This window comes from Eurosta solidaginis, chromosome X (genome assembly GCF_040869045.1).
Source record: "Eurosta solidaginis isolate ZX-2024a chromosome X, ASM4086904v1, whole genome shotgun sequence".
In the NCBI taxonomy this organism is placed as follows: Eukaryota; Metazoa; Arthropoda; class Insecta; order Diptera; family Tephritidae; genus Eurosta; species Eurosta solidaginis.
In genome coordinates, this window is record NC_090324.1 from 106733258 (window position 1) to 106755071 (window position 21814).

The following is a 21814-nucleotide window of genomic DNA, read 5'->3' on the forward strand; positions in this document are numbered from 1 at the left end:
CTGCATTTTTAAAGGGCCGCAAATTTTTAAATGTCTCCTCATATTTCTAATGAGTCCTAGACTTCACCCGAGCCGTTTTAAAGAGTCCCATAGATTTCTAATCGAGCGACTGCTTCCCAATCCCCCCACCCACCCCCTTTTTTCTCGTCTACAAAAAGTAGCAGTTGGACACCTGTAGTACCGCCCAATCCCAACCCCCAATCCCCAACCCCCAACCCGCCTTTTTGTAGTCTACAAAAAGGAGTCGATGGGCACTTGTAGTACCGCCCCCTTTTTTTCTCGTTTGCAAAACGGGCATGTCGGGCACCCGATCAGGGGCAGATTGTTAACTAAAGGTTATCTTAACCTATTGAATCATGATTTTTCATTATTGAACATTTTATTTGTCTTTTTATTAGGGTATAAGTTTGTATGTACAAAGTAAAATATATGTATGTACAAGAGAAAAAATCAAAACATGCTGATAAGAAACCTTAACTGTTCTACATTGAAGCATATTTACACACACATATATATATATATATATATATAGATAAGCAAATAAAACCACATATCGTATTTCATTAGATTGTAAGTTTGTATGCTTACATTTAGGCGCATTCGTTCTGGCTGATCTATAAGAAAAAGCTTAGAGCGTTTTGTTTTGTGTTCTGCCTGCAAGAAAAAAAGAGCTTAGACATTTATCAATATAGGAACTCTCCTATCGGGCTCAGATTTTAAACGAGGGGCCCCAAATTTTTAAATGCCCCTTAATACTTTACTGTAATACATTTAAGAAAAACCAAAATTTATATTTTATATAATTAATTTTTATTAAATAAAAATTTTATACATAATTGACCACATATTACTGTGTTGTATTTTTGTTTCTGATCATAATTGTAATGTATTGGTGGCTTCAAATAATTAATCAGCTCAATCGGTGGCTGCAAATTTCCAAAACTATCAAAATATTCTTTATAATTTTTGTTTTTATAGTATGCTACCCAATGAGTGCCACGACCATCAGCATCGTCTAAATTAAGAATTCCACATTCTTGAGCATTCGGTTTATTCAGTAAGGAATTTCGCATAAAAATTCCTCTGAAATGTTTAAGCTGTTTGCAGAATTTCATTAAATCTATGTCTGTTAACGGTCTTTTGGATAGGCTTTTTATTCGTCTTTTGGATAGGGTCGATATTTTAGCTCAATCCGAATATCGATGGGACCGCTTTTTATAGATTCATTCTGATGTGTAATATCTAAAACAATTATTGGAGCATGTTGAACAAATTGATCAGGCGATAAAAGTGGTTGGGGAGTGCGTCCATAGTAACTTTGTTGAAATTTCAAATATATGTCATATAATAGAGCATACCGATTTCGATCAAATTTAATATTAAGATCATCATATAGATATGTAGTAGAGTTGAGGTGAACTTTATCACACAGTTTTGCAGTTTTTGCTTTGTATTTTAATAAAACGTGCTCTCACACTGATTACAACCATCTGGGCTCCTTAAATATGACAGCATATAAATTATACATTTTTTAATGTTCTATATCGTGAATAATACGAAATACAGTCACATATATCTTCTGTTTCCTTATATGAATTATCAGCAAAATTACAATATTTCTTATGTAATCCATTGAATGAATATATAAATGGTTCTGATAGACATGATCTCAATTCATTTAACATAGAATAAAAAAATATTCGATGATCATCATCAATTAAGTCACCATATCTTGATGAAAACGTTTCTAAATATTGCGGGAAAGACATTTTCTTCTTTTTTATTGTGCCACCTGTTTGATACTGAATTACAAATTATGGCGCTCTACTAGTAATGTGAAACTGTACGATATAACGATCAACAAACTACAAAATGGATACCAATGGATACATCTATCCATGGGAAACTTGTTCCAAGGTATATATATATATATAATGAATGAATGAATATACGTGTATATAGCTCATAAACAAGCATCAGGTTCACGAAATTACTAGACCTTACGAGAAATGGGTGAACGAGGAAACCGAAGAGTATAAAAGCGGCATAGGCTGAGGCATGAATAATCAGTTTCATTTGAGCTATCAATCAGTTGGTTATTAAGCAAGCTATTCATTCGTTGTAAAGTATAAGTGTTATTGCGGAGTACTTTAATAGAGGTTATTTTTCCATTATTCAATATTGGAGTTATTTATTCTACAGTTTAGCGACGTTTGTGGCAGAAGATTGCAAATAAGGGGAGTTGCAGTAAATTCGTTACAATTGGTGTCAGAAGAGGAATTGTTGAATAAATTCCAGAGTTGCAGAACAAAACAAGGACATGGCGAAGTTAAGTGAATTAAGGATCCAGCAACTGAAAAAGGAGTTGGAAGCCCGTGGATTGAATACAACCGGCAATAAACTCGAACTTCAGGCAAGACTACGACAGGCAATGGAATTAGAAGGAATTGACGTGGAAGAGTATGAATTTCATCTTGATGGCGAGGAAACAACAAAAATGGAAGAGACACTTGCGCAGACAGTTACGAGCACAGACTTGAAAATGATTTTGGCTGAAATATCTGCTCAAACATCGACAGTGGCGTCTCAATTGGAATCGCAAAAGACAGATATAACATCCCAACTGGCATTCCAACTGGAATCACAGGAGACACGTACAACATCGAAGATTGAAGCACAAGAAACGCGTATTTCAGAAATGTCGACACAGATTACATCTAAGATGGAAACACAGTTAGAAGAACAGAAGAGATATATGGCTGAGCAGTTGAAAGCACAAGAATCTCGCATATCTTCCCAACTATCAGAACAGGAAGCAAGGGTTTCATCAAAACTGGAAGCGCAGAATGCAAAAATCGCTCAATTTCAGGCAGAAGTCGATGATTTGAAAGGTCGTATGGAGCATTTACAACTAAATCGCCCAGCTGTTTCAGCAAGCAATCCGAAGGTAAAGACGCCATCCTTTGACGGTTCTGTTCCTTTCCAGGTCTTCAAGCTACAGTTTGAGAAGACCGCAGCAGTAAACAACTGGAATGCGGAAGATAAAGTTGCTGCACTGTTCGTGGCATTGAAGGGGCCAGCAGCCGAAATCCTACAGACGATTCCCGAAGGAGAGCGGAACAACTATGAAGCATTGATGGCTGCTGTAGAACGACGGTATGGAAGCGAGCATGGGTAACAGATATTCCAAATTGAGTTGCAAAACCGCTACCAAAAGGCAAATGAGACATTGCAGGAGTTTGCTTCAGATATTGAAAGACTGGCTCATCTGGAAAATGCGGACGCACCCGTGGAATACACTGAAAGGATAAAACTCCAGAGTTTCATAAATGGCATACGAGATGTGGAAATGAAGCGGGCTACATATGCGAATCCAAAACTAACATTTGCTGAAACGGTATCGCATGCACTGACTCAGGAAACAGCCTCACTTTTGAGCAAGCCAGCGTACAAAGCTCATCGCGTGGAGCGAGCGGATTTAGTCAACAAAAAGATAAGACCATTGCTTGGAGTAAGATTACGTACAGCCACGGGAGAGGACACCCAGGTAATTGGAGAAGTAGAATGTGAAGCAGCAATTGGGAACGTCACGTTACTACACAATTTTATAGTGGCAGATATTGTTGATGAAATCATAATTGGAGTGGACTTCTTAATCGACCAAGGCATCAAGATCGATATGCAAAGCAAGACGATGCGATATAAGAACATGGATGTGCCACTTAATTTCGGCTACGAGAGAGGCAACAGCAGTAAACGAGTGCTGGTGGAAGAGAGTCAGAAAATACAACCAAAATCCGAAGCAGTCATCTGGGCAAAGGTTGATGGAAATTGCGGGACAAACAAATTGTGGGTTGTCGAAGCAGCAAACAAATCAGCACTGAACATACTTGTAGGAAAAACCCTGGCTAAGACAAAACAAGATGGACGTATTCCGGTAAGAGTACTCAATGAGTTCAAGTCACCATTTAATTTGACCAAAGGAGCTATTTTGGGAAGATGCCAAGAGGCTGAAGTAGGTATTAACTGTGAACAGCTCCAGGAATATGTTTCATCTAGTAATACTGATCTTTCAAATGACATCAGGACATGGACGCAGGGGCTAGAGGAAGCCTATCAGCATAAGGCAAAACAACTGCTCCCAAAGTACGCGAACATATTTGACCAGGATGGTTCCAAACCAGGCCGCACCAATGTTTTGAAACATCAAATTGACACTGCAGACGCGAGGCCGATACGTCAAGCTCCTCGTAGGGTTCCACTGGCCAAACGGAAAGTTGTGAGTCAAATCGTACAAGAAATGAGCGACAGCGGCTTCATCGAACCATCAGCTAGTCCATGGAGCCCACCGGTAGTACTTGTAAAGAAGAGGGATGGAAAAATGAGGTCTTGCGTAGACTACCGGAAAGTGAATGACGTTACGAAAAAGGGTAGCTACCCATTGCCAAGAATTGACGACACTCTGGACTCGCTATCTGGTACGAAATGGTTTTCCACACTGGACTTGAAAAGCGGCTACTGGCAAGTTGAGGTGAAGGAGGAAGATAAAGAGAAAACAGCCTTCAGTGTCGGTGATGGTCTTTGGCAATTTACAGTAATGCCTTTTGGACTTTGTAATGTACCAGCTACTTTTGAGAGACTCATGGACCAGGTACCGAAAGGTCTACATTGGAAAACATGCTTGGTATACCTGGACGACATCATCGTATTGGGCAAGAACTTTGAGGAACATCTTAAGAACTTGGAGGAAGTTTTCCAGAGAATAGCTGGCGCTGGTCTGAAGTTAAGTACCAAAAAGTGTGCGCTGTTTAAAAAGGAAGTAAATTATTTGGGTCACAAGGAAACGAGAGAGGGCATCTGCACTGCAAACGAAAAGATAGAGGCTGTAAAGGACTGGCCAAGACCACAGAACCTACATGAATTGAGAAGTTTCCTTGGGCTGTGCACATATTACCGCCGATTTGTACCAAATTTTTCCAGGGCTACATAGCCTCCATGAGCTTACAAGAAAAAATAAAGCTTTTGAATGGAAAAAGGAGCAAGAGGTGGCTTTCCATACATTGAAGGAGCGTTTGTGCACTGCCCCAATGTTGGCACATCCGATTCCAGGAGCAACATTTATTTTAGATACAGATGCGAGTGGATATGCTATAGGGGGCGTTTTGTCACAACTGGTTGATGGACAGGAGATGGTAGTTGCATATTACAGCCGTTCGATTGGAAAACCAGAGAGGAACTATTGCGTTACACGGAGAGAGCTGTTGGCATTGGTAGAGTGCTTAAACATTTTCATAAATACCTCTACGGCCAGCGATTCCGTGTCAGGACAGATCACGCAGCGTTAAAGTGGCTTCTGCTGTTCCGTAATCCGGAAGGACAATTGGCACGGTGGATCGAGCGACTACAAAGCTACGAATTTTCCACTGAGCATCGGAAAGGTAGTACCCATGGAAATGCCGATGCAATGTCACGAAGACCATGTAGTTTGGAATGCAAGCACTGTTCAAGGGCCGAGGCTAAAGGAGACATTATAGATGTCCGGCTAATGGCTATAACGTGTATGGATGAATGGGACAAGGAACAGCGAAGAAAGTGTCAGCTAGAAGATACAGATCTGTCACATGTTATGCAAGGGTTCCAACGAAACGAAAGACCAAGCAGAGAAGAGATGTTAGCAGAGAGTCCCATTGCGAAATCATATTGGGCACAGTGGAATAGTTTAGAATTTATATCCGGTTGCCTTCATCGAGTATGGGAGAGTGAGGATGATCAATGCAAGAAGAAACGGATAGTTGTTCCCAGAAACAGGATTCCTGACGTGCTCAGCGAGCTGCATAATGGTCCAAGTGGAGGTCATCTTGGAATCACAAAGACGCTCGAGAAAATTATGCAGAGATTCTATTGGGTTCATTGCCGTCAGTCGGTCACCGAGTGGATTGCCAACTGCGAGGTCTGCAACAGAGCGAAAGGGCCCAAAACACGAAGTCATGGCCAGATGAAGCAGTATATTTCAGGTGCACCATTTGAAAGGATAGCTATGGATGTCGCAGGTCCATTTCCTACTAGCAACCGGGGAAACAAATACGTTCTGGTAGTTATAGATTATATCAGTAAATGGCCAAAGGTATACCCAATCCCAAACCAAAAAGCAGAAACAGTAGCAGAAGTGGTTAAAAACGAATGGGTTGCAAGGTATGGTGTACCAATGGAGTTACATTCTGACCAAGGCAGGAATTTTGAATCAGCTGTGTTCCAAGAAATGTGTAAATCATTGGGCATTCGAAAAACACGGACAACTGCATTGCATCCTCAGTGCGATGGTATGGTGGAACGTTTCAGTAGAACCTTGGAGGAGCATTTAAGGAAAGTAGTAGACAAATACCATAAGGAGTGGGATACCCGCATACCATTATTCTTGATGGCTTACCGATCAGCAGTGCATGAGAAAACGGGCCAAACCCCTGCAAAAGTAATTTTTGGCAATGACCTTCGACTGCCAGCTGATTTGAAGTATGGGATAGGTGCCGATGCAGAGAGGAATGTCAAGAAATCCACTGGTGTCTTGGAAGAAGAGCTGAGAGAGACACACGATCTTGTAAGGCAACGAGCAAAGATTATGAGTGACAAGATGAAAGCGAGATACGATAAAGCAATTAATTCGGAAGGGTTTCAGGAAGGAGATTTGGTGCTGCTATACAACCCACAACGAAAAAAAGGTTTGTCCCCGAAATTGCAGTGTAACTGGGAAGGCCCATACAAATTTGTAAAACGGATCAACGATGTTGTGTACCGCATTCAAACCATTGGCAAACCACGAACCAAAATGAAAGTGGTTCATTTGGAGAGGCTAGCAGCGGTTAGATAGAGAGATTTGTCTGATCGGGACGATCAGACTTAGGTGGAGGGCAGTGTGACGAATATCTGTGACACTAAGTGATACTCCCATCACTAATCTGATACTAAGTAAATAAAGCCACAACACAATGAAGCAAGCTGCTGCACTTGTATGTACGTTAACAAATTAATCATTATGTCTGCACACATACATGCGGGGCAAGAGAGAGAGATACTCACAAGCGCATGTCATCATCAGCCGCTCACATATACACACGCATATGGATACAAAATTGCAAATATACGTGTATATAGCTCATAAACAAGCATCAGGTTCACGAAATTACTAGACCTTACGAGAAATGGGTGAATGAGGAAACCGAAGAGTATAAAAGCGGCACAGGCTGAGGCATGAATAATCAGTTTCATTTGAGCTATCAATCAGTTGGTTATTAAGCAAGCTATTCGTTGCAAAGTATAAGTGTTATTGTGGAGTACTTTAATAAAGGTAATTTTTCCATTATTCAATATTGGAGTTATTTATTCAACAGTTTAGCGATACGAACGTTGGCAGAAGATTGCAAATAAGGGGAATTGCAGTAAATTCGTTACTGTACTTTACTGTAATATATTTAAGAATAAAATGAACAATTTTTATTCTATATTTCATATAATTTCTTTTTATTAAATAAAAATGTTAAACATAATTGACCACATACTACTGTGTTGTATTTTTGTTTCTGATCATAATTGTAATGTATTGGTGGCTTCAGATAATTAATCAAACGGTGGCTAAAAATTTCCAAAACTATCAAAATATTCGTTATAAGTTTTGTTTTTATAGTATGCTGCCCAATGAGTGCCAGGACCATCAGCATCGTCTAAATTAAGAATTCCACATTCTTGAGCATTCGGTTTATTCGGTAGGGAATTTCGCATAAAAATTCCTCTGCAATAGATGTTTGCAATATTTCATTAAATCTATGTCTGTTAACGGTCTTTTGGGTAGGCTTTTTATTCGTTTTTTTGGATATCCCTTCTATACGGTTTGAGGAATAGTCCCTTCCCCATAGCTATTGATTCCATATATCTATTATGACGGCTAGCCTCAACCAATTGCTTCTTTCCATTCCTGATAACATTCAAAACTTTTGCTATAGCTGATCCACCAGATGCTATACCACCAAGTGCACCCAACGCTGTTAAAATTGGAAGTAGTGGTAAAATTCCACAAATTTTTGGAACTGGAATTATTCTCGGTATATTAATTTCTTTATTTTTAAAGCTAGACTCTATAGCATTCTTAGAAATGTTATAGGCCTCATTAAATGACTGCGGCTTCTTTTTGTGAAGTATGTTGATACTTTTTTAACTGCCATCAAAACATTTTTATTAGATGATAATTTACGAGTTTTCATCTTTTTCCGTTTTTTACATTTAAATGTATTTCTATTCTTATTTTTTAAACCCATTCCCAATTTGAGTTTTGCTTTCATTGCATTTGTAACGAACCAAGCGTTTGATCGTCCTTTGAAATCACTATCCTTAGATGTTACACGTTGCCAGGCTTTCTCAGATAAAACTTTATCAGCTTGGTGTCTGTTATTTATATCTTTCGATTGGGAATATGCAATATCATGTTCTCTACAGGCTTCATCTAAAGGATTTATACCCTGATCTCCTCTTTCTATCCGTTGTCGGAGTTTCGTTCCAGGACCACAAAATTGATATCGAGGTAAATGAAGTTCAATAGGTAAAGAATTAATCAAACTATTTACAAAACCTTCTTCTTCTTCTTCTTAATAATAATGAGAGTGAGTGCGGGTGAGTTATAATTAAATGGTGATTTTATTATAAAAGCGATTGTTTATATTGCTATAAATCTAGTAAACAAAATGAAAGTTGTTAAACAACGTCTCCAACTTAAGGTTAATAATGCCGACAATTGTATAAATGTTAAAAATGTTACTAGACATAGTCCGCTTTTACCAAATTCCATACGAGCGCTGATTGTGGGACCGTCAAATTGTGGTAAAGCTAATGTTATGCCCAGTTTAATTGAAAGCCCAAACGAGCTTAATTTCCGAAATATATACATTTATTCAAAATCATTATATCAACCAAAATATATCTATCTAAAAAGGCTTATTGAGCCGATAAAAGGAATAAATCTTTATACATTTAGTGAAAATGTTGATGCCATCAAACCCGCTGAAGCTAAACCAGACTCAATTTTTATATTCGATGATGTAATATGTGGAAAACAAAGTACAATATGAGATTATTTTTGTATGGGTCGTCATAAGAACATTGATTTTTTCTATTTATGTCAAACTTATGCAAAAATTCCTAAACACTTAATTCGTGATGATGCAAACATGATTATTGTATTCAAACAAGATGAAATGAATCTTAAGCATATCTATAATGATCACGTTATCGGAGATATGTCATACAAAACATTTTTAAAAATTTGTATAGAGTCATGGAGAAATGAATACCGTTTTGTTGTTATAAGTAAAGATGATCCTATAAATAAAGGTCGATATCGAAAGGGTTTCGATAATTTTGTACAACTATAAAAGATCTATAAAAGACATATACCACATCAGATTCTTATCAAATACACAGCTGATAGGTAACAGATTTACCAGATTATTATCAGATACACAGCTGATAGGTAACAGATTTACCAAAATCATGTCAAATAATCATATGACTGTATTAGCAAATCTTGTTAAGATCAGGAAAGTATTAAAAGAAAAACCTAAAAGAATGAAATTGGGAGAATTGGATAGAATCAACTTGTTGGAGGATACATTTAAACCCATTTCAAAACCATTAAATGAATTAGTTGATACTTTGAAAAACTCTAGTAATAAAAACAATGTTACCAATTATAATGGTGATGATGATGAAATTTTGCAGGCGAACAGTGCAAAAGAAAGTAAAGACATGGAATTTGATACATTGCCAACCGTTGAAAATTATGTGAATGATAATGATCTTGATAGTAAAACAAACATTTATTCGAACGATGCAGATTTAGAATATTCTACAAATAGTTCTCGGAGAGAAAATGTTGAGAGGCAAGCGATGAAGAAACCTAAAAAAATGAGCGAACGTCTATTGATCATATTAATGAGAATTGTTAACAAAAACCAGATAACTTTGTTAGCGTTAGACGAAAAATAAATTTTATGAATGACTGTGAAAGTCCAGCTTCGTATATTCCAAGTAAACCTCATGATAAAAACTGAATCAGATATCGATAAAAAAACCTGAAAAGCGAAAACCTGCTGAAAAATTAGATAGTGTTATCGGCGTTAAAGAAAAAATAAATTATATGAATAAATGTGAACGACCAGCCTCGCATATTCCCAGCAAACTAAATGATGAACAATTACTAAACAAGGCTGTAGAAAGTCAAAATCAAGTTGAAACTTTAAATGATAATACTACTCTAACTGAACATGATATTTTGAGAAGGATCGAAGAAGATCCTAATATGCGGGAAAGACATAAACCTGTAAAACGTCAGAGTAAAAATCAACTAAATGAAGATTATAAACGGGTTAAGCTTACTCACCCCCCCAATTTACTATTACACAATATAAAAAGTAAACCACTTTAAATGATAATACTACTCTAACTGAACATGACATTTTGAGAAGAATCGAAGAAGATCCTGATATGCGGGAAAGACATAAGCCTGTAAAACGTCGGAGCAAAAATCAACTAAATGAATATTATAAACGGGTTAAGCTTACTCACCCCCCCCCCCCCCCCCCCCCAATTTACTACTACACAATATAAAATTGCTTAAAGATATTAAAATGATTGATACATTGTATGGTCTGAATAGAGATTCAAATGGACAATGGCGATTTAGATTCAAACCATTAAAATTTAGTTCTAAAAATGTTTTGCAGATTGGTAGAGATAAATGGAAAATCACACCAGGTCTGTTCGAGTTAATATTTCATAGAAAACCACAACATTATAAAAAGGGTGATTTGCACAACCATCGACAGATTTTATTAGATACAAATGCTCACAGGCCTAACTATAACCCAGATAGTCAAATTAAGGGGGCAAAGTCGTATAAATATCTACATATTATCAGAAAATTATTCAATTATGATCCACACTCGTTCATAAGGGGTAGAGGTTTATTGAAATCAATCGATTGCCGTGAAAATATTTCTCAATATTGGGATAATCCTAATGAGTTGGTGGGCAGATTGAGGTTGCTTATATCTTCAAGAAGTGCTGGTCATAACAACCATCAAAACAAGATTATATCAATTATTGAAGAGTTGCGAGAAGCAAAGATTATTAAGTAATATGAGTATAAATAAATTTGGGCATTCCTCATTTGATAATAGTCGATCGAAAACGAAAACAATGCTAGACCGAAATAAAAACCTTAATTTAAACAAGAAAAGAATAATTTACCTAGCTGCTCCTATAGAAGACGATGATGCCATTTCGAAAGTATTCTTTTTCGAAGAGTTAAATAAGATAAAAACTAAATTAGAACATCAAATCAGAGAAATAAATACAATCCTGAATAATAGTACTGAAAATGATGTATCGATTCTTGAGGAATTAATAGATCGGCGAATAAAAAGTGAATGTGGGGAGGAATTAAGTAATATAAACAACTATTTATCTATTATTGAGGATTATTTGATGCGTTTCGTTGTGTTGAAACAACATCCTACGGAAAAAGATGTAGAAGTGCTACTTCTAATAAAAGCATTATCAAAATGAATAACAAAAGAGCTATTGTAGAAGAAGTACATAAACAAGCTAAAAAAGTGTTAAACGAAGACGTGTTATTATTAAAGGAATCGATGATTTATGGCAACCTGACTTGGTGGTAATGACTCAGTATTTAGTTAAACTATAGGAGGGTACTCACCGGTTGTATGGATAGTGCTGATGGCCGTTGGGATGACCAGTGATAGCGTTGCTGCGTTGTCCGGGGTTAGAACTCTGAAGACAAGCAGTAAAGGCAATCCAGTAGGTACGTGTAGTGGCGGTTTCACAATTACTTGCAATTCTTTGATTCCACGTTGTAGCTGGCTGTATCCTCGCGCAAATATTGTGGCGTATTCTAAGAAATATTTTCCCGTGGTAGCAGCGCATTTCACAAAAGTATACGATAGTACAAAACTCTTCAGCGGTTGTAGTTTAAATAAATGAGTACTTTATTGCGTGCTTTAAAAAAACTCACAAACTTTTATTGCTTTCGCAAGATACAATTTTCACTTTCCTTTCGTAAGGTGACACCAATGAGAATGTCGCAAATTTATAAAATTAGAAATGACAGTTATAAGGTAGAATTATAGTAACACTCCGAAATTTACAAAGTTGGTGATTGATATAATAAAGTCAAATTTTGCAAAGAAAAACTGTGCTGGACTTACAAACGATAATAATAACAATGTATAATGACAAATTAGCAATGATACAAAAGGTGGTGGCTTTTTGACAGGTGGCGATCATGCCAGATCGCCATCCTGTACTTGCGGCGAATTCGATTTGGTGGATTTTGCGCGGTGGAGGCTGCCACACGGCCATGAGGATTCCCAATAAGGAATTTAAGGGTAAATACATTGCATTGATTCTAGGGATCAAAATACAATGCAATAGATCAAATACAATACAAGATACGGGTTATATATAAATTCATAGAGATACGTATAAAAAAGGAGGGAGATGGGACGGGTGACAGCCTACGCCGCGTAAACATCCTGGCCCGCCTAGGCGTACTAAGCGCCTAACGTATGTTGCAGCTCAGTCAACGCCCTAACTGCTTCCTTAATGAGGATTTCGCCCACTTTGCTTTTGTACGTTGAGGTGTGTAGGCCGGTGGCGGTACATCTTATAGTGCGATTGGGCACGGTCGGTACGCGTTGGTTGCGGCGAACGCTGGATGTTCTTGCAGCGGGTGCTGGCTGGACGTTCCCACTGCTGCGATGGCGTGGCCTGTGGCGGCGCGATGAATGGCGTTGGCGCCTTGGTGGCTGCTCTACATTCGGGGTTTGGCGGATCCCGGCGTCTCGGTGCAACAACGTGTGGTGAGGGAGTTCACAGACGTGGCAGCGCTCGCTGGATGAACATGCGTGTGTGGCGTGTGACAGTGCCAAGCAGTTTGTGCAATAATTGTGTGCCCGTGCAAACAAGGCGCGTTGTTGGGGCTGCATGGCAGCGAACACGGAGCACAATGATAGTGCATGGGGTCGCATGCATAAACGGCATCGTCGGTAGTCGGGAAGGACTTCGGCACGTTGTTGGCGAGCTGTGGGCACTGTCACCTGTGATGCTAGCGAGCGGCGAGGTGCGGGGACTGGAGGGCGTTGGCGATACATCTGAGGAAGATAGGATAAAATAAATTTTTATTCACTCGTGAGGTTGGGAGTGAGTGTTGGTAGGGGTTAAGGTTGTTTCTGTTGATTTTACGATAGCACAGGGAGTTGGACTGTATTATGTTCTGGGGATGCTACTGAGCCTTGAGGGCCTGTGTCAGGCTCAGAGGGCGGTAGAAAACACAATTTTGTGATGGGCCTGGCGTGTACGCCATTCTGGGTGCATACGTCGACTACTCGGATATGGCCGTCTCTTCCTAGATGGGTGTCTTCCACGCGTCCTAGGCGCCATTCGGTAGGGGGTAGGTTGTCTTCTTTGATGACGACTAGATCGCCGATTTTAGGCGGAGGTTGAGCGGTTTGCCATCGATAACGCTTGTGTAACTCCATGACATAGTCATTCTTCCAGCGCTTGCTGAATTGGTGATGTAAAATTTTCAACCGTTCCCAACGGTTGATCAAAGAGAGGTGTTCTTAGTTCGGTTCGGGGATGGCGAGAAGAGGTGCGCCTCGGAGAAAGTGGCCAGGTGTGAGGGCGGTGAGATCCGCTGGGTCCTGGGAAAGCGGGGAGATAGGATGAGAATTGAGTACGGCCTCTATGCGAATTAATAACGTTGAGAATTCTTCAAATGTGAAGCTGTGTGTTCCGGCGACCTTTTGAAAATGGGTTTTAAAGCTTTTGACCGCAGATTCCCATAATCCGCCAATGTGGGGTGCTCCGGGGGGTATAAATTTCCATTCGATACCTTGTGGCACGTACTTTTGGACAATATCTGTCGAGACTTCGTTGAGGAAGGTGATGAACTCTACTTCGGTTGCTCGCTTAGCACCAATGAATGTTGTGCCGTTGTCGCTCATCATTTGTTTCGGGTACCCTTGACGCCCTACAAACCGGGCGAAGGCAGCGAGAAAAGCCTTACCGGTGAGATCCGAACACAATTCCAGGTGGATCGCCTTGGTGGTGAAGCTAACGAAAACGGCCACATAACCTTTTACGAGGGTTGGAGATCGGAGCATCGAAGCTTTGTAGTGAGGGGGGCGCGAAAGTACATCGTTCGGGGGTAAGGCTGCCATTATTTGGGATTGCGTTTGTCGCTTATGGATGGTGCAGACTTTACATTGGAAAATACATTTTTTCAGCTGAGGTTTGAGTCGGGGGGTATAGAATTCCTGCCTCATAGCTTGTTGCAGGAGCCGGAGGTCCGCATGGAGGAAGCTCTCGTGTAGAAACCTTATATAGAGGGAAGTAAATCGAGCCTTTTCGGGGAGAATGGTGGGATGACACTCATTGTAGGTCATGTCGGAGTTTACTAATCTTCCGTTGGCACGTAGAATCCCGTTTGCATCCAGGAAGGGGTCAAGTGCCAGTAGGGGACTTCGCTTTCCGATTGGTTTTGAATTTTCGAGGGAAGCTCTTTCGGAAGCGAAGAATCTCGACTGAGTCAAACTCAGCAGATGGATTTTTGCGCGCATGACGTCGGCGTAAGAGAGGCTGAGATCGTTAGGGGTACGATTGCCTCCTACAGCATTTCTAAGCAGAGTTACAAATTTCAACACGTACGCTGTTACGCGTAGGGCGCGGGGATAGGAGGAGAACCGTTCTAAGAAGTCTTCTGACTCTTCCGCTGCATACAGTGCTTCGACTCGGCGAAGTTCGGGGGGTACAATATTTCTGGCCGTTGGTGTTGGCCAGTCCTCGGGGGGTCGGGGAAGCCACTCTGGACCATTCCACCATAGCGATGAGTTAGCGAGATCTTCGGGGCTGCATCCACTGGTTCCAAGATCCGCGGGGTTGTCTTTGCTTCGCACATGTCGCCAAGGGACATTTCCAACGAGGTCTATAATCTGCGCTGTTCGGTTGGAGACGTATGTTTTCCAAGAATGGGGTAGCTTTTCCAGCCAGGCTAGCACGATTTCCGAATCGGACCACATGATTAATTTCTTTTGACTTAGGCCGAGATGGGGTTGGACTACTGCGACTAATTTTGCTAATAAGAGCGCTCCGCATAGCTCCAGGCGTGGCAAACTAATAGTTTTGAGAAGAGGCACTTTGCCTTTGCACACTATAAGGTGAGAGTGGACCTGAGTACCGACGGTACTTCATAGGTACAGGGTTGCACAATAAGCCTTTTCTAAGGCGTCGCAGAATCCGTGGAGCTCAACATATTGATCGGGCGTAAATTTCATCCATCGGGGTATATGGATGGCTGAGATAGAGGGAAGATTTTGAGAGAACTGCGCCCATTTGGCTAGACGGATGGGTTTAACCTTCTCGTCCCATTCAGTCCCATCTAACCACAATTCTTGCATGAGCATCTTCGCTTGGATGATTATGGGCGTCAGCCACCCTGCGGGATCGAAAAGTTTCGCAATGGAGAATTCTCTCCTCCTGCCGCTTCGTGGCTGCAGTGGATGCCGGATTTGAGTCGACGGTATACGAGCATGTATCCGTTAGGGCGTTCCACTGGATGCCCATGGTCTTGGCGATGCTAGTCTTTTCGAACTCGAGAAAGTTTGTTTCCAGCAGATCAGTTTTCGATATTTTTTGGAGGAGGTCGGGATGGTTTGCCGTGATCTTTTTTAAGGGAAAGCCGGCTGAATTGAGAGCGTCTATAGTCTCTGTTAGGGATTGCTCGGCTGATTGGAGATCATGACTGCCAGATAAAATATCGTCAACATACGTCTCGGATTTTAGTATTGGAGCTGCGCGTGGATGGGAATCGGCTATATCTTTCGACAGCTCGTGTAGAGTGCGAATAGCCAGGAAAGGCGCGCAGTTAACCCCAAAGGTGACCGTTTTTAACTTGTAGTCCTTTATTGGACTGTGTTCGGGGGTTCGGAATATTATCCGTTGGTAGTCTCGGTCATCGGGGTGCAAGAGAATTTGGCAGTACATTTTATCGACATCGCCATTAAACACGTATTTATATGTTCGCCATTTCAACAACATAAGTTGGAGATCGGGTTGGAGGGTTGGTCCGGTACATAAAACATCGTTAAGGGAGTGACCGGAACCCGACTTTTTAGAGGCGTTGAATACAAATCTGACTTTTGTTGTCTTGTTGTCTGGCCTAACGACTGCATGGTGGGGGAGATAGAATGAGCAGTATTTACCCAGGGATTCTATTTCATTGGGACTGCATTCTTCCATGTGGCCTAGGGACAGATATTCTTCGAGTACCTGGTAGTTATATTATACTTGGTTATAAACAATACTGTATCAAAATTGTTAGACTTGTTAAGTAATATTTGAAAATGTTATAAAATGAATATTCAAGATTGTCATATTTTTTCGGTTCTGAAAAATTCTTAATAAAGAAATGTTCCACATTGTTGAAATCCACAATTTATATAAAATAAAATCTTTTCAAGAGGATCAATTTATTTTAGTTGGTCGTATTGCTGCTTGAGATCGCCCTTTTTTGAGAGAGTACGTTCCAACCCGTGGAACTGTCGTAGGGCTGCAGTACGGGATTGACCTAGGTCGATATCGTTCGGGAATGTTGATTTAAATGGGAGCCGGACCATGTATCGACCGTCATCCATACGAGTGGTGGTGCTTTGATAAAATTCTTCTTCTTTTATCTTCTGGGGTTTCCACTCGCGTTCTGGGTATTTCTTCGATTTCCCAGAATTGTCTTAGCTGTTCATTCAGCTGGACATTCGTCACTTCCCACGCTTGAGAGGAGTGTGATCCGAACTTTTCGGGGGTTTGGCCACTTATTATCCAGCCAAATATTGTGTTTTGTGCTAGCAGAGTGGGCGAGATCTTTTCTATGCCATTTAGCATGATTTGAGGGATGAGATCGCTGCCTAACACCAGATCGATTTGGGAGGGATTCTGAGAATTCTGGTCTGCTAGCTTGAGGTGTGACCATTTACGCATTTGGTCGTTATTTAGCCTGAATATTGGGAGTTGCCATAATAATCCGAGGTAGCACTATTGCCTGGGCCTTTATTTTCACCTTGTGGTCATTTGAGACTAGGGTCAGTGAGCATAACTTGTTGGAGGTTTGTACTACTCCGCCTCCCATGCCCGATATTTCAAATAGGGAGTGGGTATATGGGAGGCCTAGCTTGATTTGAGCTTTTGATGAGATGAAGCTACGCTCTGACCCTTGATCCACTAAGGCTCTGAGCCTGAAGCAGTCCCCTCGGTGTTCTATGGACACTATCGCTGTGGGGAGAATGATCTTGCTACCATTTTCTGCATGCAAAGATTGGATGCGGGCAGAGTTTGAGGTGGTGGGAAGTTCCTCGTTGGGATCTGTGTTGGCAACGTCCTGACGAGTTGCTACTTGAGCTGTTGTTTTCCGAGGGCCATTGGTTTTATGAGATACTCCGGCGTCGTAGAGGGTGGAGTTGTGGCGACCTTGGCAGTAGAGGCACGTTCTTGTGCTAGTGCAATCTTTTAAGAGGTGGGTTTGGGACAGGCAGTTTTCGCACATATTGTTTTCTCTCACGAATTTTTTCCGTTCAGGGATTGCCAGCTTTTTGTAATGCAAGCAGCTTTGTAACATGTGTGAGGCCTGCTTGCACATTCTGCAGGCGTAGATTTTTTGATGCTCGGCCACATGAGCATTTGTGCGATTTTGGGTATAGTTGCTGTTCTGCGGGTGGTTGCGGTTTTGGTTTTGGGTTTGAGCCTGCCTGAACTGGGGATTGTTTTGACTTGATGGAGGCTTTGAGAAATTCGTGGAGGGTGGATTATATCGGGGTTTAGCTGGTCGCCATTGATCCACCCTTTCCACTATCTCGTAGCGAGTAGTCAGAAACTGATCCATTTTGGACCAGATCGGTAGGTCTCGTCTGGAGCTTAATGATTGTTCCCAAAGCGCAACAGTATTTTCTGGGAGCTTGGACGTTACTAAATAAATTAAAATGGGATCCCAACTCTCTGTCGAGACTTGTTGGGTTGCTAATATTTGGAGGCAGTTGTTTACGGAGGATTGCAGTCTTTGGATTTCATCACTATTTTCCGATTTAATCGCTTTTAGATTCATGAGAATTCGGATTTGATTGTCGACCAGGACTCTTTTATTTTCGTATCGGGATTTCAGAGCTTCCCAAGCCAGAGCAAAGTTGGCATCACTTAGTGGGAATTGCTTTACTATCTGGCCGGCTTTTCCTTGGGTTTTGTACTGAGATGGTACAATTTTTGGGCGCTTGAGAGTTTCGGGTGATTGATGTAGACCGCTGTGAACATGTCACGGAAGGACGGCCATTGATCATAACTCCCGTAAAAAACTTCGGTGTCACAGGCGGGTACTTTGAGGTGCATCCCGGAATTTTCTTGGGGAGTGGTGGTTGTAGCGGGGACGGGATTACTTAGTACCCTTAGCTGGAGCTGATCGCCTATTCTTGCCTTTGTGTCTTCATATGCTATAAGGCAGGCGCGGTATTTGGTGAAGGCTTAGGCATTAAAGTCGTCGGGAAAGTCGTTGTCATCTGACTCTACGACAGCGTCATATGCGCTCTGTAGCCTTTCCCAGAACACATCGATATTTTTGTCTTTTATTTTTAGGGATGCCTCGGTGTTATCTTGGATGTCGGTTGTACCGAACCGAGCGCAGTAATCCGAAAAGAGATCCGTTTCGGATATAAATTTGTTTTCGACCACGGTAGCCATTCTGAAGAGGGACTTGCTTAATTTTACTTTCGCTATTTTGGGAATTTTTGGAGATTGCCGAGTGTTTATTTATACGGGAAAACCAAGGGGATAAGTTTTCCTATTGGTCGAGAGTGAAGTAGGCTTGGCCCAGTTAGACTGAATTGGGAGTAGTCTGGGACCAGTTTGGATGAGCTGCCGAATTTGCTGCTGGGTATTTCAAGCAATGCAAATGTGGCTGAATATTTTGCTGGGTATCGCCAACAATGTAAATGTGGGGATATGTATTTAAATTATACCGCAAGGGACTCAAGTATTAAAACTAACTTTGTGCAAGTGTGAGTGGGATTTGCATCGACATTTTTTAATGCCCCGCTTTTACGTACAGGTGTATATGGAGGTGAGAATGTATATATATATATATATAAAGGTATTTTTGGCGGGAAATTATAATTCTGGCGGGAGAAATTTGGATTTGCCGGGAGCCACCAAAATTTATTCAGGGGATATACTTAATATATGTACGTGTTTGTATATTGTTGAGAGGCTGGTTTCGTCAATGGCGACGAAGGACCATTAGTTAAACTATAGGAGGGTACTCACCGGTTGTATGGATAGTGCTGATGGCCGTTGGGATGACCAGTGATAGCGTTGCTGCGTTGTCCGGGTCAGAACTCTGAAGACAAGCAGTAAAGGCAATCCAGTAGGTACGTGTAGTGGCGGTTTCACAATTACTTGTAATTCTTTTATTCGACGCTGTAGCTGGCTGTATCCTCGCGCAAATATTGTGGCGTATTCTAAGAAATATTTGCCCGTCGTAGCAGCGCCTTTCACAAAAGTATGCGGTAGTACAAAACTCTTCAGCGGTTGTAGTTTAAATAAATGAGTACTTTATTGCGTGCTTTAAAATAACTCACAAACTTTTATTGCTTTCGCAACATACAATTTTCACTTTCCTTTCGTAAGGTGACACGAGTGAGAATGTCGCAAATTTATAAAATTAGAAATGACAGTAATAAGGTAGAATTATAGTAACACTCCGAAATTTACAAAGTTGGTGATTGATATAATAAAGTCAAATTTTGCAAAGAAAAACTGTGCTGGACTTGCAAACGATAATAATAACAATGTATAATGACAAATTAGCAATGATACAAAAGGTGGTGGTTTTTTGACAGGTGGCGATCATGCCAGATCGCCATCCTGTACTTGCGGCGAATTCGATTTGGTGGATTTTGCGCGGTGGAGGCTGCCACACGGCCATGAGGATTCCCAATAGGGAATTTAAGGGTAAATACAATGCATTGATTCTAGGGATACTTCAGTATAAAAATACAATTCAATAGATCGAATACAATACAAGATACGGGTTATATATAAATTCATAGAGATACGTATAAAAAAGGAGGGAGATGGGACGGGTGACAGCCTACGCCGCGTAAACAGTATTCAAATAGTAATAATCAGTATCTATTAACTGTAATCGATACATTTTCCAAAAAAGCATGGGCTGGAGCAGTTAAAGATAAAACTAAAGAAAATGTCACAAATGCAATGGCTAAGATTATAAATTCAAGTAACCGAATACCGAAAAACCTGCAAACAGATGATGGAAAGGAATTTTTAAAATACTAACTTTAAGAGATTATTACAAACAAAAAATATAATACATTGTTCTACATTTTCATCATTAAAAGCATATATAATAGAGCGATTCAATAGAACATTAAAAGGAATGATGTGGAAAGAATTTAGTTGTTTCGCTTAGAGTTAGTCCAGGATATAAAATCTCAGAAACACCTGTAATGTTATATATTTCCCGGTTAATACACGTCAAATAAGCACTCTAGTTCTTAGAGTTGTTGATCAAACTGGTAGCTTGGTTAATTTTCGTGGAGAGAACATATCAATAAGACTGCGTTTAAAACCTATCTAAAAAATGATAATTCTTAATAAAAATCCACACATACAGAATAGTTTTCAATCAGCCTCAAAAGTATTGGCTACAAAAACAAAAAATCTACACTCTAAAGAAGTAAAATCTCCTGTTCAACATAAAATTGATTTAACCCCCGCGAATAAGGAGTCCCTATAAGTCTAGGATTTAGTTTAAAAAATAAGTGATATAATAAACGTTTTGTTCAAACCCATATTTGATAATAGTATAATAAAAAAGGATTACCATAGCTACATACCATATCTGCAATCGTTTCAAAACAATATTGAAATTCGGATCCCTATACAAAATCAAGACCTATATGTTTGGCTCACAACTTCCCGCTCAGCCAGGGGAACACTGCGTGGAGCTTGACGGACTGGCTTCGCATCTCCAGTGTCAATTTGATGTTTCACAACATTGGTGCGGCCTGGTTTGGAATCATCCTGGTCAAATATGTTTGCATACTTTAGGAGCAGTTGCTTTGCCTTGTTCTGATAATCTTCCTCTAGCCCCTCCGTCCATGCCGTGATGTCATTTGAAAGATCAGTATTACTAGATGAAACGTGTTCCTGGAGCTGTTCACAGTTAATAACTACTTCAGCCTCTTGGAATCTTCCCAAAATAGCTCCTTTGGTCAGTTTGAGTGGTGACTTGAACTCATTGAGTACTCTTACCGGAATACGTCCATCTTGTTTTGTCATAGCCAAGGTTTTTCCTACAAGTATGTTCGGTGCTGATTTGTTTGCTGCTTCGACAACCCACACTTTATTTGTCCCACAATCTCCATCAACCTTTGCCCAGATGACTGCTTCGGATTTTGGTGGTATTTGCTGACTCTTCCACCAGCACTCGTTTAATGCTGTAGCCTCTCTCGTAGCTGAAATTAAAGGGCACATCTATGTTCTTATATCGCATCGTCTTGCTTTGCATATCGATCTTGATGCCTTGGTCGATTAAGAAGTGCACTCCAATTATGATTTCATCAACAATCTCTGCCACTATAAAATTTTGTAGCGCCGCGACGCTCCCAACTGCGACTTCACATGCTACTTCTGC

The 21814-nt window shown here is 40.5% G+C and overlaps 1 protein-coding gene across 10 annotated transcripts in view; it reads right to left on the minus strand.

The window, feature by feature from the left end:
• The window catches only part of CaMKII (Calcium/calmodulin-dependent protein kinase II), a 3892153-nt gene that overhangs the window by 3635525 nt on the left and 234814 nt on the right, over positions 1-21814 (minus strand). For 2 of the 10 annotated variants that reach the window (XM_067758428.1, XM_067758427.1), the window contains exon 1: positions 11762-12003. The exons of 7 other annotated variants lie outside the window; for them this stretch is intronic. In XM_067758428.1, the coding sequence (XP_067614529.1) occupies positions 11762-11988 (227 nt within the window). In that variant the 5' untranslated portion in view covers positions 11989-12003. Of the gene's footprint in view, positions 1-11761; positions 12004-21814 lie in introns of those variants that run through there. One more of the 10 variants, XM_067758434.1, reaches the window with a different exon arrangement.